General features: G+C 35.6%; 2 protein-coding genes across 2 annotated transcripts; one reads left to right on the top strand and one right to left on the bottom strand.

Moving 5' to 3' along the window:
* Positions 1 to 758: 758 nt before the first annotated feature.
* Positions 759 to 8,288, bottom strand: LOC112765444 (CMP-sialic acid transporter 4). The gene is made up of 15 exons (XM_025811343.3): positions 7,929 to 8,288; positions 7,761 to 7,833; positions 7,562 to 7,637; positions 7,364 to 7,475; positions 7,157 to 7,236; positions 6,198 to 6,273; positions 5,983 to 6,083; positions 5,702 to 5,773; positions 4,862 to 4,910; positions 4,653 to 4,694; positions 4,434 to 4,555; positions 4,130 to 4,189; positions 3,548 to 3,596; positions 1,369 to 1,463; positions 759 to 1,083 (listed from the first exon to the last, which is right to left on the bottom strand). Exons 1-15 carry the CDS (start codon positions 7,953 to 7,955, stop codon positions 1,032 to 1,034), a joined length of 1,086 nt encoding a protein of 361 aa, XP_025667128.1. The 5' UTR covers positions 7,956 to 8,288; the 3' UTR covers positions 759 to 1,031.
* A 143-nt stretch (positions 8,289 to 8,431) lies between these two features.
* Positions 8,432 to 13,951, top strand: LOC112765571 (uncharacterized). The gene is made up of 10 exons (XM_025811468.2): positions 8,432 to 8,453; positions 9,006 to 9,180; positions 9,483 to 9,558; positions 9,757 to 10,248; positions 10,385 to 10,556; positions 11,144 to 11,441; positions 11,662 to 11,734; positions 12,179 to 12,269; positions 13,400 to 13,479; positions 13,591 to 13,951. The coding sequence occupies exons 1-10, from the start codon at positions 8,432 to 8,434 to the stop codon at positions 13,783 to 13,785; spliced, it is 1,674 nt and encodes a 557-aa protein (XP_025667253.1). The 3' UTR covers positions 13,786 to 13,951.
* Positions 13,952 to 14,052: the final 101 nt, after the last annotated feature.

The following is a 14,052-nucleotide window of genomic DNA, read 5'->3' as shown; positions in this document are numbered from 1 at the left end:
GTATAACTTTGTCAACATTTTAAATCAATATTTTTTATTCCAAAATAAAAACAGCATGATTTCTTAATAGCCTGTAAAATAAAAACAGCATGATTTTAATAGCCTGTAATGCACCAATGAAAAAGAGACGGATAAGAGCTTTCAAACAACCACTCCAATGGCAGAGGATGGCACAATGAGGGTAGAGAATTGAGATATCAATGCAATCCAACTTAAATGGGCACGCAACTAATTCAGGCTCCTGATCCAACTCTGGCGTAAACAATGACAAAAAAAAATTCAAACAAAAGATGAATTCTGCTCTGACTACTGATAACACTTCCTAGAAAGTATAACTAATATTAAAGTCATTTTTTATTTGATAATATTTTTAATTATATCATACATTTTATTTTTTCAAATAAAAAAATTGTTCATTCCTGGACCTACGCAACATAAGCCAACCCACTTTGTATTTGATATACAACCTACAACACGGATCCTTAAAATCAGTATCCGACCCAACTTGGGGAGAAGTTAAATGTTCTCCCATTACTTTGCTAAATGTGAGGGTTAATTAAAGTAATAACTGCCAATAAACCTTAACTCACATGGCATATCTCTCTTTCCCACCTCTTGATAAGGACATTGAACAAACTACCTTTAAATTAGAAAACTTTTCCCAAGTGATATACGGCTGACTTAATTTTTTTTCCCTTCCTCTAATTTAAGCGGTGTGCCAAATATAGCCTGAGTGAAATATATTTATTAGACATATATGTCAAAATATGAATTTAATTTTAATACACTATCAGTGTAAAATCGTTTTACAGGCGCATCCAATCATATAAATGTCACATTAGCAAAAATAACTCTTTTACATTTACTACGTGAATGATAATGATTGTAATTGCATGACTATGTAAAACGTTTTACAATGTCCATACATGAAAATTAAACTCGTCAAAATATACACTACTATGATATTTAATTAACAATTTGAAAATGTATGAATATGAAATGGGGTCAAAAGAACCAGGTGGTAGTTACCGCTATCTTTGCATCTTCCCGGCAGAATGCAGATAAATCGCAACAGAGACAACACTGCAAACATAACAAGAAGTTTAAGTTCAAGCGATGAGACAAAGAAAATGGTTACGCCCAACATCAAAAACAAAAAAACAAAGCACAAAAAAATAAAAAGAGCTAATAAAATTTTGTGCATACTAAAGTTACATTAGGAGCCAAAGCCATTAAAGCACTTAAGATTTTAACAATTTAATTTCAATTGTTGATATGATGGGGAAAAAAATAAAAAACCTGGTGTGCTCACAAATCAAAGCATAACCACGTCATGTTAGAAAAATTGAGGATATAGCAGCAACTTACGTTGTACCAAGGAAAAATGCAAGGGAGAGATGAAATCCGAAAAGGTAGACAGAAACTACTGCCGTAAGAAGCATTGCCACCGAAGTAGAGTACACCTATGCAAAAATTGGAAACTTAATCATACAATTGAACTCCACTTCATAGGCTATATCTATCATTTGGCAAATTGGCACTTGTAAAGGCATTATAATGTCCAAATAAATCAAACAAAACAACTGTAAGCCCCCATATAGATTATTACATGTGATATAAAACACACATCATGACCCAGCTCTAGACAATAGGTATAGAATTGGTTTTGTTTTGTCCAAAAGAATTTTAAATTATTGGTTTTTGGTCCATGCCGTTAATTTGTCACGATTAAAAGCTGACACGACAGGCTGAAACTTGATGTGGCATACCTCATCATGTATAGTTTATTATTAGACAAATTTGAACATTCAATACATAAGAAATCATGTAGTTCAGTTTTGGGTTGTAGTAGAAGTAGCAGTGTGGTTTGGGGTTTCAAGTAGAAAAAATATTAAGAACCAATTTTTTAATAGCCAATTTTAACCAATTGTTCCCTTTTATTTTGAAACTAGTTTTCTCTCCCTCATCATCACCCCTCAGTCTCTACTCTCTGTCCTAGCCTCTTCTTCATCTTCATCTTCATCTTCCTATTCTTCTTTCACTTCCTCTCAACCCCCTCATGCCACCAACCCCATTCTTCATTCTCTGTCTCTGGAGAACAAAACTTTTTCTCTCTTCATTTTACAACTTGCTACACATTGCATCCATGGATTTCACCACCGCCCTCCCCCTCTCTCCCCTGGCCTCATCATTAGCTTTAGCAAGATGCTCATTGACTTCGAACCTACCATCTCAATGCTGCCGGCGGTGCCCTTGCCAACATCTCCATGGCCGTCTCCTGCGGCATGTCCGCCCTCGTCGACAATCTCTGCAAAGATGGCCAGATATGCTACATCATCGAGCTTGCTGAAGAGATCTAGAGTTGTCATTGTTGTGGCCGTCCAGATCTAAAGCTGTCATTGGCTTCCAAATCTAAAGTCGTTGCAGCCTCCTCTCATTCTATTCGCTCTCATCATTGCCTCCACCTCTTTGATTCTGTTTACTCTTGTCACCGCCATTGCCTCCACCTCTCCGACTTCTTGTTGCCGCTGTAACTACCTCCTCTCTCATTAGGTTATCCGTGTGTGCCAATTTGTTCTGCTTTGCCAATCAGTTTGTTATGTGGATTTGCAAGTGCAATAAAGTGCAAAATTGCTTCTTTATTTATTGTTTTGCTTCAATTTGTTGTTGTCATAGCTGTTTAACCCTAACATAAATATTTTTTTAAAACAAAAAAATTGGGTGTTTAACCTAATATAAATGAATCTGATGAATTTTTGCTTTTGGGGATCCAACATAGGTATTTCGCTTTCGAATGTTCTTTTTCAGTAAGGTTTTAAATGTTTATTTGGATGATTTGGAGATTTTTTGATGCATTAGGTTTAGGGTTTTTAAATTTTAGATATTTAATAAATAATCCGACAAATTTTTAGTTTTGGGATGTTTCAATATAAGTATCTTTCGGATATTCTTTTTAGTAGGATTTTGGATCTCAATTAAAATATAGTTTGGATGTTCAATTACATGCAATTTTGGATGGTTGATTAAATGGAGTTTTGGATATTTGATTATATGGAATTTTGTGTTTTTAGTTTTGGATATTCCACTTTCAAATGTCACTTTAGTGAAATCTTATGTGTTCTTCTGACGTTAAGTCTTGAATGTTCATTTGAATGATTTGGATATTTTTGAATGTGTTAGGTTTGGAAGTTTAATTTTGAATGTTTAACCTAATTGTATTATTTTTATATTTTAAATTTTTTTAACTTTTGGTGAGTGACCGCCAGATATTTGGCCTCTGGCACCTGCCAAAGAGTAGCCACCGATGAAGGGTGAGGTACCGAGGTTGTGGTGCTAAGCTAATAATGATAAAGTGGTGAATGATAAAGTGGTGTTGGAAGAAAAAGTGATAATAAAAGTTATATAATATTGCAGGATCCCTGGCATTCTCCTAAAAGTGATTCACAATTAAACTCATGGAACTGTTAAGTTCTACTGTTGCTTCTAAATATTTAGTGGATAATATAATCATAGAATAAGAATAGGCAGTCTTATACCATCATCGTACCTTCACAATATTGTCAGCATACTTCATCACCATCGATACAGCAATTCCACTGGATGCACAAACAATATAAATATGACACTTACGCACAATGAAAATTTAGGAAAACTGACAAATCTAGCCATGAAAGAACAAAGCTAAACCCGCAAAAGAAGATCTCCATGTGACAAAACTACCCAAATGTACCTAACCGTTAATTTCATTCAAGGGTAAGTTTTTCAACATTCTGAATTTTTAAGGTAAAAATGGTCATTAACTCGTCTTTTGTGGTTACAAGGCTAGCTTTGTTCATCCATGATAGATTTGTCATTTGTGAGTGTCTTGAACTTTCATAAGTAAAAATAGTAGTTTGCTTTTAATGATAACTTTTGCTTCCATTTGCTTCACAAGACACACAGACGTGAAGAGACAAATTTAACATGAAAAACGAAAAAATAGCCTAAAAAGAGGCAACAGTTGAAAATTGAAGAGACATATAATGGACATGACTCCAAATGACAAGATACATAACTGTCGGTGGTAATCCAGGTAAAACTCCCCGAGTTGAAGAAATTTTACAAGAGAACATCAATTAACAATTTTTACCTGAGTGCATGATTGAAAATCATGAGAACAGTAATGGGCGAATATCCATGGAGGAATCCCCTGAATATGGGAAATACACGCATTATTGATGAGCTCATTCTAAGCCTCATAATACTACAATAACTCTCCTGTTATAATGCTTGATGACTTTATGATCACAATATATATTATGAGCATGTCTTGTCCCTTTTCACGAGAAAAGATTCTCCTCAACATGAATTCCTTAAAGAGAATCAATATGGTGAAAAAGTAGAAAAATCAACATAAACTACAAAACCAAAGTCTGAAAGAACAGTAGACTTACTTGTTCATCACAGCATCAAAATCTTGAACCAGTATTGCAATAGCATTGAAGCCCATGCCAAAGATATAAAGCCAGAAGTTCTGAACGTTTATGTTTCGTGAAGGGCGCTTCTTAATAATAGCCTGCCAATATTGTTAAATGTATCACAAAATGGGAAGTTATAGAGCTCAAAAAACTTATTCTCTGCCGACTGAATTTTGGATTGAATAATAAAATTACCTCGGTATATACTCCTGCAAAACCACTCAAGAGTGCCATTACCTTTATGAAAAAAATAACTCATGATTATTATTCTAAGACATAAATGCATGCTTTATTATGTTTCTAACATTAGACCGTAACAACCAAAAATTTTGCTAGAGATTCATCCCTAGAAGAGTTCACAATTTCGGGTTGTTACAGAGGCCACTGCAAATGCTAATACTCACAATTGCCATCACCCAACCTTGAAAGGGAGTTTGAAGAACACGATCAGAACTGAAAATAAAAGGCAATCTTTCAGACAAATTTAAAAGATAATTATCAATTAATAATATGACTTCCACAATTTAAAATAACAAAAGAAACAGCATTCTAATGGCTAGAAGAGCTGTTCAATCCCTCCTCAGAAAAATTATGTTAAGAAATCGTCACCCCCCCCCCCAAAAAAAATAAACCCCAACACAAAAAAATTCTTCTCATTTTATACTCTCACTATGTTCCAACCATAAACACCGAAAGTATCAGATATGCGCCAATGCCAAATATTCCTCGTTTTGCTGCTTCAAAGTCTCTGAAACTAATTGTCGGAAAGTAATCCAAAAAATATGGATAAAGCAATGCTATTCAAATTGCCAAAAAGACAATTTCAAAAGTAATCAAGCAACTTACACAATGGAAAATAAATCTAAAAAGGTTATTGCTCTCTTTTGTAGAGAGACACATTACACCTAGATCAATAGAATAGTCTTGTGAGGATTCTAGAGAATGTGCTGAGGAACCTGAGAATTTGGCAAAGAGTAGGTATACAAAACTGATAGGAACTAGGAAGAGTTGGAGCTCTTCTAATCTCTACAATTACCAAATGATTCCACACCTAACTCTATCTCTCATCCCTTTATTCTTCTCTCAATCTTAACCAACTTCCTCACTAGCACTTCAATCAGATACATTTGTTTGTTACATTACAGCTTGTAGATAGGGGGCCATTTTTACAGCAGTACCACAAGAACATTATAATATATTAGTATGGAAGTGATGGCCACATGTCAGACTTGGAGTAGTCTTACTTTGAATTCAACTGGGCTGTAGTGCAACCAGCAGTCAGTAGAATAAAAGCAGCCCATTGAATCTCACTTAACCTGAAATGCAAATAAAAACACAACAATAGGCAGCCCCAGGGCAATACGATCAATAAAATTAATTATTATTTTACTAAGCCATTAGTATTAAGTAATAAACTAAACTTGTGGAAACAAAACACTGCCTCAATCCTTAACAAAAGATTATGATAATGAAATGAGAATTGACAACAATTTTTTTTATATTGAAAATAAAGAACAAAAGCTACCTCTTCTTGAGTATAATTCGGTAGAGAACACCTGTACTGATAATATTCAAGTTTTTTAATATCTGATAGCCAGGAGCATCTACATATGCAAAAATGTAATACTGCCATAAAATTGAAGAGTAAATACAATCAGATTTTGGAAGGTATCTGTTGCAAAATCAAAGTTACATAATAATCAATTGTGACCATAACAAACATAGACATGCATCACCAACCTGAAGCAAATTTTTGACAAGGTAAAGTGCTGCTGGAATGGGATACACTATAACTTCATCTAATGTGGTGCTCAACCTAGATGCAAGAAACAATATACAACGACTTATTCAAATTCATTCTCCAACAACAGACAACATGAAAAATCTCTCATCAGAAAAGGAAACACATACAGAAGTCATAATGCTTAGATAAATCTCTCATTTAGAAAAACATATTGACTAACAATAAAAAAGTATATTTATTATTTTTCTCTCAATTGAATCATTGGCATCCAAGTTCTACTACTAAGAATTAATCCTGCCCAAATTTACTTGAAGTCCCATTAAGGAGGGTAAAGGCTTCGTGGCGAGGATTTTTTTTACTGCACACAATGCAAGACTAAAGCTCAAATGGGCTAAATGTATGCATAATGCCTAAAATAGGCTAGATAAGTCTAACAAGCGTTTAGTAGATTAAATTACATTACATTTATATACATTTCTAAATCTAAACAAGCCCAGGACAGCCAGCAAGCCTACTCGCTTTTCCGCAAACCTAGGCCTAGGTTGCTAAGATAAACAGGCTTTTCAAAAAGCCTGAGCCTGCTTCTATATTTTAGCAAGCCACAGGCTAATAGGTCGCCTGACCTGTTTCCATCCTTGAATATCGAAATGTAGTAAAGATTCGCCCTGAGGAATACAACCCAAACTCTCAGTATAATGCTTCAGCTTCCAAAGTAACATTATGAGTTCGTAGAAACATGTACTTTGGTTACCTTGTGCTTTTGTGCTTGCTTGTAAATGGCCAAAATGCAAGTTGTCACTCAAATTTTCAATGTAAGAAAAACCTTATTCCACCTCTTTAACTAGTTATCCAAACTTTTTTCCCTTTTCATCAACAGAATGTAAAACATAACCCAAAATCTTGCACTAAATTCACAATCAGATAAAAAAACTTAAGGGAAAAGGATTATGCTAACCGATTGTCCTCGGTGACACCTTCCTTTTTCCATATTCTTGCAAGGGCCACAAGGGATATAGCACATTTTAAAGTCTCCACCTATAACCAAAAGATTACCAATAAATTAGGAGCCATGTATTGGTCAAATGCCACAACTCGGGTTATCAAGCAGAAAGTGAATCAATGGAATGAGTGCATACTGCATAGAGATGAGATCTATACGCACCAGAAAGTTTGCGGTGGTTACACTATACTCGTACTTGCCAGCTCTCTTGGACCAAACGATTAGAATGGCTTGCGAACTAGTAAGAATAGTCAATGCAAGTGTAACAACTGACCTATATCAAGAGAAATGGGATGAGGATTAAGAAATCGAACAATAACTGAACAGAAAGATAACGGAGAGTGGGAGCAGGAGTCAGACTTGAGTTTCCACTTTGCTTTCGCCCTGTGGCTATCGGTTTTGGTTTCTCCCACGGAGGCCAAACGGTTGTCTAGGACTGCAAAACAGTGAACAGGGGAAAAGAGGTTAAAGCTATTCCAATGGTGAAGTTGCAAACACAATACATCTAATTATCCAACCAACACAATATAAGACAGAAGAAGAGAAGATAGTTATGCACCTGCACCGGACAACAAAACCGATTTTTCACGTAAACTCTCAACGTCCTCGATGCCGGTCTCCTTATCATCACCCTACAACACAAAGGTGCGTCAAATCAACTCTAGTTTATTATTGAGTGAATGGAAGAAATGTGATAGCAAATTTCTCGGCTACATATTAAAAGCACCTCATCCCTGATTTTCCTGTACTCCATTTTCGACTAAGAGTTGTGAATTAGAGAAGAGCGAATTCCAACTCTATATACTTATTGCAACCGCTACAGATCTCATCTTTATGCCTCAGTCCCTCGTCGACTATCCCAGCTGCACAAGCACAACCAATCCGGGACCAGTGAGCCCCTCATCTATCTATTCTCCTCTTCTTTTTTTTTTATACTTGTTTTTGTAACTACTGTTCCTTCGTGTGTTTTTTGGGCTTACTGTTCCTTCGATTTTTCTCTTATTTCTACCCTTTTTTTTTCTTTAACCTTCTCCTTCTTACTTCTTTGTTGATTTTGGACTCCCTTGACAAGTTTTGTTTCCATAACTTTGTTCTTTGGCCCATCATTTCACTTTCTCGAATTTTTGGTCTAGTCATTAACGGAATTGGATCCTCGAAATTTTGAATTTCACTTTAGAGAGTAAAATTTGATCTCTTACCGTTTATTTCATAGGTGGGACCAAGAGAAATATGAGAGAAAAACCAGTCAAATGTGAAAGATCAAACTTTATATTTTAAAATATCTAAGGATAAAATTATCTTTTCATAACATTATATATTATTTCCTTTCTCCACATTTTCTTTCATCCAAACATATCTAAGGAAAATAAAATTCTTCTCAATTTCTTTCCTTTCTCTTCTTTCCTTTTTATTTCTTTCCTTCCAACCAAACAAAGCCTAAAGAAGGATTCAACGGATAACATGCAGTAGATCAGCTCAACTGAATAACATTTGTACAGGTTTATTTGTTTTAAAAAACACACCAATATATCTTCAAAGCATGTCTAGAAACTATTATTCAAAATTCTTTGAAAGAAAATTATAATAATCCGTAAATTAATAGAGATGACCACATTAATCAATTTATTCTTTTAATTTTTTTTTGGTGACTTATTCTTTTAATTATTTATTAACATATGTGATAATATAATAATAATAATAATTATGAATATAAATTAGTCAAAATAATAACTATTTTGCACACTGAATTTTCCAATTGTTTTTTACAGAAAAATTATAAATACTACGTAAAAAACTGAAAAAGTAATTTGTAAGTTATGTTTGGAAATAAAACTGAAGGAAAAAAAAAGGAAGACTGGAGAGGCAGCGCATGGGGTGTGTAAAGTGAAGAAGAAGCAAAGAAAGAAATGTGGAGAGAGCTGGGAGAAGTGGAAGGATCATATTCATAAAGCTCGTAAGTCGCAAGTTGAAGTTGGCGGGTAATAATCATCGCATCTGAATTTCAAATAAAATGTTCTTTAGAATTGAACTGAGCTCATCTCTAATTTCCAGGAACCCCCCTCCCCGTCCCCTTGGTAGTTGTTGGAATCATCACCCCCCCCCCTCCTTTCTTTTTATTTTAATAATGACAATGATTAATAATATTAATTATTAAATAGTAATGTTAAATATCGGTGGGCGAGCAACGGCAATGGCATGTATCTGGTAGCAGTTTTTGTTTTTGCGGCAAACCTAAAAGGTGATTTGCTTGCTTCTCTGATTATTATTTGATGGAAAACAGAGTTACAGGTTTGCAGCCTGAGCTTCAAACTGCTGCTGCTGATTCCTTCTCAGATCATCCTCTTCATCGCCTCCAGGTAATAACACATACAGATCATATGCCTTCCATTTCGATCTGCCATTTCTCTGTTTCCTGATTGCTAGCTGCTGCTACCATAATATGAATGTAACTTCGCTAAAACTGTAATCACTCAATACTCAAAACTATAAGCTGCCGCTGCTTTTGTCAGTTTGCAATTGTTTGATGTAGCATTGCATTGTGTTACTTACTGTAGACATGTGCTGCAAATGCAAATGAAAAAGGTGACAAGGCTTCCTTGATTCCTCACTCCAGACGGCCTGCACTCCCCTCTCTGCAAATACCCCCATGGTCACTAGATGCCGCATTATCTTCTTTCGCAAAGACGGATGGTCCTTCCCTCTCCAGTCCCATTTCTGCTTCCACATCCACCTCTTCTAGAGGACTTCCGCCAAGGCCAAATTCGGCCAGAGTCAGGCCTTCCATGAGAAGTATAATTCCTCAAGGGAACTTCAGGGCCAGAACCAGTCCCCGCGATGCTGAAAGGACGGTTCTCATTGTTCCTGATACTACCCTGTCAAATGCACTTTTGGATAAGCCTTCTACTTCAAGGACCCTCTCTCTTAATGGTAAAGGTTCATTCTCTCCATTGTCAAAGGTTGCCCACTCATTACCGGTTACTCCAATTGCATCTTTGGGTCAAGAAAGTGTACATGGCAGACATCTGGGATGTGCTTCTGATTTAAATGTATGGATGTCTCTTTTCTTCAATCAAGGCAACTGTTTTCATACAACGCTTGCTAAAATTTTTTACATTTTGTATGTTAAACTGGTATATGATTTTAAACTATGCTGCATTGATGAATATTTCCATTCTTGTATAGACAATGGTTGTCAAGCAGCATATAACTCGATCACTTTCGGTTCCAGTTGATGCCAAAGCCACCAAATTGAGGTGCACTCAGTCTAGGGTCTTGATTCGTATCATTTCAGCCAGGCGGCATCTTGCAACTGTTGATGGAACTTCAACTGGTGATGCTTCAGTCATGGAGATTGGTAATTCCTTGAAATATACGTAGAGCACATAATTTCTTGTAGGTTCCCATTTTACATTTCTTGATCAAGAATCACAATCTGAAATATTCAGTTATGAGTTCTGACTTTCAAGAACTATTAAATATTTGGCACTTAACCGTATATAACATGAGATTGGTAACGCTTTGCATCGTTTAGTAGACATTATAGATGAAAGAAATTTGGTGGCTTCTAGGTGATATAATCTTTAGTGCGTCTCTCATAGACAATCTTAGAGACTATAGCCTGTTATAGCCCTTCCATGCCAATTGCTGACTAACTCTCGAAATTAAAGGATAGCAAATTAAATAAACTTTACATTGAAGTTAACTTATTCATTTCTATTTTCAATCATCAAGTTTGTCAATTTCAGATTGTCTTTAAGTTAGGATTCCTAGGTATTTAACAGAACCAGTTTTTTTAGGAGTAGAGTTTCTCATCTGTGCTTATAACGTTTTTAATTCAATATTTTATTCTGGCTGTACTTGATTAATTGGTCAACTATATTCTTATATTCCTCCTTCTCCTCTTTTATCTGAGACTTTTTAATTTTGTTCTCCCCTTTCTAGCTATTGAGGATGCTACAGCAGATATTCCAGAGGAAGAAGCAGTTTGTAGGATTTGTTTGGCAGAGCTCGGGGAAGGAGAAAATACGCTTAAGATGGAATGCAGTTGTAAAGGTGATCTTGCGCTTGCTCATCAAGACTGTGCAGTAAAGTGGTTTAGTATTAAGGGCAACAGGACCTGTGATGTCTGCAAGCAGGATGTTCAAAACCTCCCGGTAACACTATTGAAAATTTATGATCGTCAACCCCCTGCCAGACAGCCACCAAATGTGCCACAACCAAGGGAAATAGCTTATTACAGGCAAGTTTCCATGTATTGATGTGCTAGTCAATTTTGTGTTCAATTCCCTCACCAAAAACCCTACTACATATTTTATTGGTTGCTGGTCTGCGTAAGAATAAGAGTGCATTTAATCCTGAATTTGAATAACGTTTACATAATTACTTGTGTCTGGTATGACAAATGTTGGAGTCACTAGTTTCCTAAGGGTAATGTATTCAACTTATTTCGTCCATGGCAGGATCTGGAATGATATACCTGTACTTGTCTTGATTAGCATGCTTGCTTACTTCTGCTTTTTGGAGCAACTACTGGTATGCCTTTCTTTATGCATATGCTGAACTTTATGGTAACTTGCTACCTGTTTCCTGCTTCAAATTATGGATGTGGGGCCTATTGCATCCGATGGTCACAGTACTGCATGAGAAACTTACTTGTGAAAGAACATTTGACCAAATTATATTTTTGATTACTTAATTCAGAAAATGTAACTTTATCTGATGGGAGAATTTCAATTTTCTCAGTCAACAGATGCTGGAATGTTTTCCTTGACAAAATTTAAGATAAGTGACTTGAGTGTTTGCTGTGAAGAAAAGAGGGAAAAAAGAGCTATCATTTTTTTATTATTCATAATTCTTTATACGAAGACTGAAGAGTGCTTGGATAATGCTGCATATGCGTAGGGAATAAATTATTTTTTTGGTTAATAATTATATCAGCCTTTGTCTTCTTCCTAACACTGATTTCTTGTTTACCAGGTTTCAGATTTGGGTCCTCGAGCTCTCGCAATTGCATTACCTTTCTCCTGTGTTTTGGGTCTCCTAACATCTATGATTGCGTCAACCATGGGTAAAATTTGTTTCCTTCTGTCTGCCAAAGCACAATAAAGTCATTTTGCATCTGTCATATTTCCCTTAGGCTCTGTTTGGTCTGTAGGACAAAAATACAGAGATACTGGCAAAATGTCTCTTGTAACAAAATTTGCCTAGTTTTCTAGTGATCTACAAACTAGGGTAGGGACAGTGGAAACAGGAACAGGGACTTAACAATAAAAACCAATCATAAAAAATCAAATAGTGAAGAAAAAGCATGTGCGATTTGAGTTGACAATAAGTGGACTCATCATGTGTTATAATTGGTGAATCACTAGAACATATGATTATTTCTGTAGTTCCATAATCCAGATCATAACTTTGTTTCCATCATTGGCTTAAAATTTTGCTTGTATGTTCTTCCTCCACAGACCTGTTAAGATCATACATCACGTGAGTTCTTTGCAACTCAAAAGGTCTGAAACAAGAGAATTGAACTGTGCGGCTGCGCCCCTCACTTCTCTTCTCAGAATTGTCCTCATTATGCTCGATTGTTGAAGAGCATTAGAGTACTCTATCAAACTTTTGTTTATCAAAAATGGATAAGCATTTTACAGTTCTCATATCATGCGATGACTTGGAAGCCTTATGAACATCCTATACTTGGTTCTCACTGCTTTTATAAGGAGCTTCGCATGCTTAGAGACGAAAGTAGATACATTTAAGAAGCAGCCAACATTAATATTATTAAATATCACTAGATTCTCGTGTGAGTAGACTATCGAATGGTAGATAGTAAAATCAAAAAGGGGTCAGGAGTAGAGGCAGAGCTAAAGAAACTTTAGGAGAAACTATTTAAAAAATTATTGCTCTGAATGGTTTCACAGAAACTTGGTTTTAGATGGAGTTCAATGGCCTTAATTTTGCTGTCTAAGTTATCTATTTCCTTCCACTGTTGTCTGAGTTGTCTAAGCATGAGTCCAAGTCATTTGGAGCAGATATCTTCTTTGGGTCATGCGCAAGTGCAACTGCTCTAATTTAATGCTGCGATACTCTACATATAGATGTAGTTATTAGTTTGTCCTCAACTTAATAATTATTAGCTCCTGACTATTCCAAAAAAAAAAAAAAAAAAAAAAAAGCTAAGGTGATTTGTTTTGGTGGCAGTGAGCAGGAGTTACGTATGGGCTTATGCTTGCTTCCAGTTCGCAATTCTCATCTTGTTTGCTCACGTATTTTTTAATATGGTAAGATGATATAGCTCCTACTCTATTAATTTTATATGCTTATCGTGTTACCTGACTTGCCTCACACCTAAATTACATAGCTTAGCACACCTCGTTTTTTGATCTCTGAAGCTTAATGTCAATCCAATTCTGTCGATCCTCCTTTCCTCATTCATTGGATTCGGGATGACAATAAGCATGAATTGTCTCCTTTCGGAATATGTTAGATGGAGAGCAAATAGGCAGAATCAAACACCCAATGAGAATGGTAACAGTCTAGAGCAGCAGCATCAAGAACAAATAGAGCAACAAGAGCAACATCGATGACATTAACTTTTAGTTAGTCCAACTCTTGATATAATTGTCTCAAATTAGTTTTATCGATTCAGATTGTTGTTCTTATTTTCCTTAATTATCCGCAATACTAAGACATTTGCTCTAAAATACGTGATCCGAAATATTTGCATGCAATACTAATCATACTTTCTTGTCATTCCTTTCACTGAAAAATACGTCCATTCGACCTAATTTGTTTCACTTGGGGACAATTTAAGCTCTCCTATATTGAGCATGAATTGAAGGGAATTTCTGATT

This window comes from Arachis hypogaea, chromosome 7, assembly GCF_003086295.3.
Source record: "Arachis hypogaea cultivar Tifrunner chromosome 7, arahy.Tifrunner.gnm2.J5K5, whole genome shotgun sequence".
Lineage (NCBI taxonomy): Eukaryota > Viridiplantae > Streptophyta > Magnoliopsida > Fabales > Fabaceae > Arachis > Arachis hypogaea.
The sequence above is the reverse complement of the archived record's forward strand: the minus strand, read 5'-3'. Positions and strand labels throughout refer to the sequence as shown.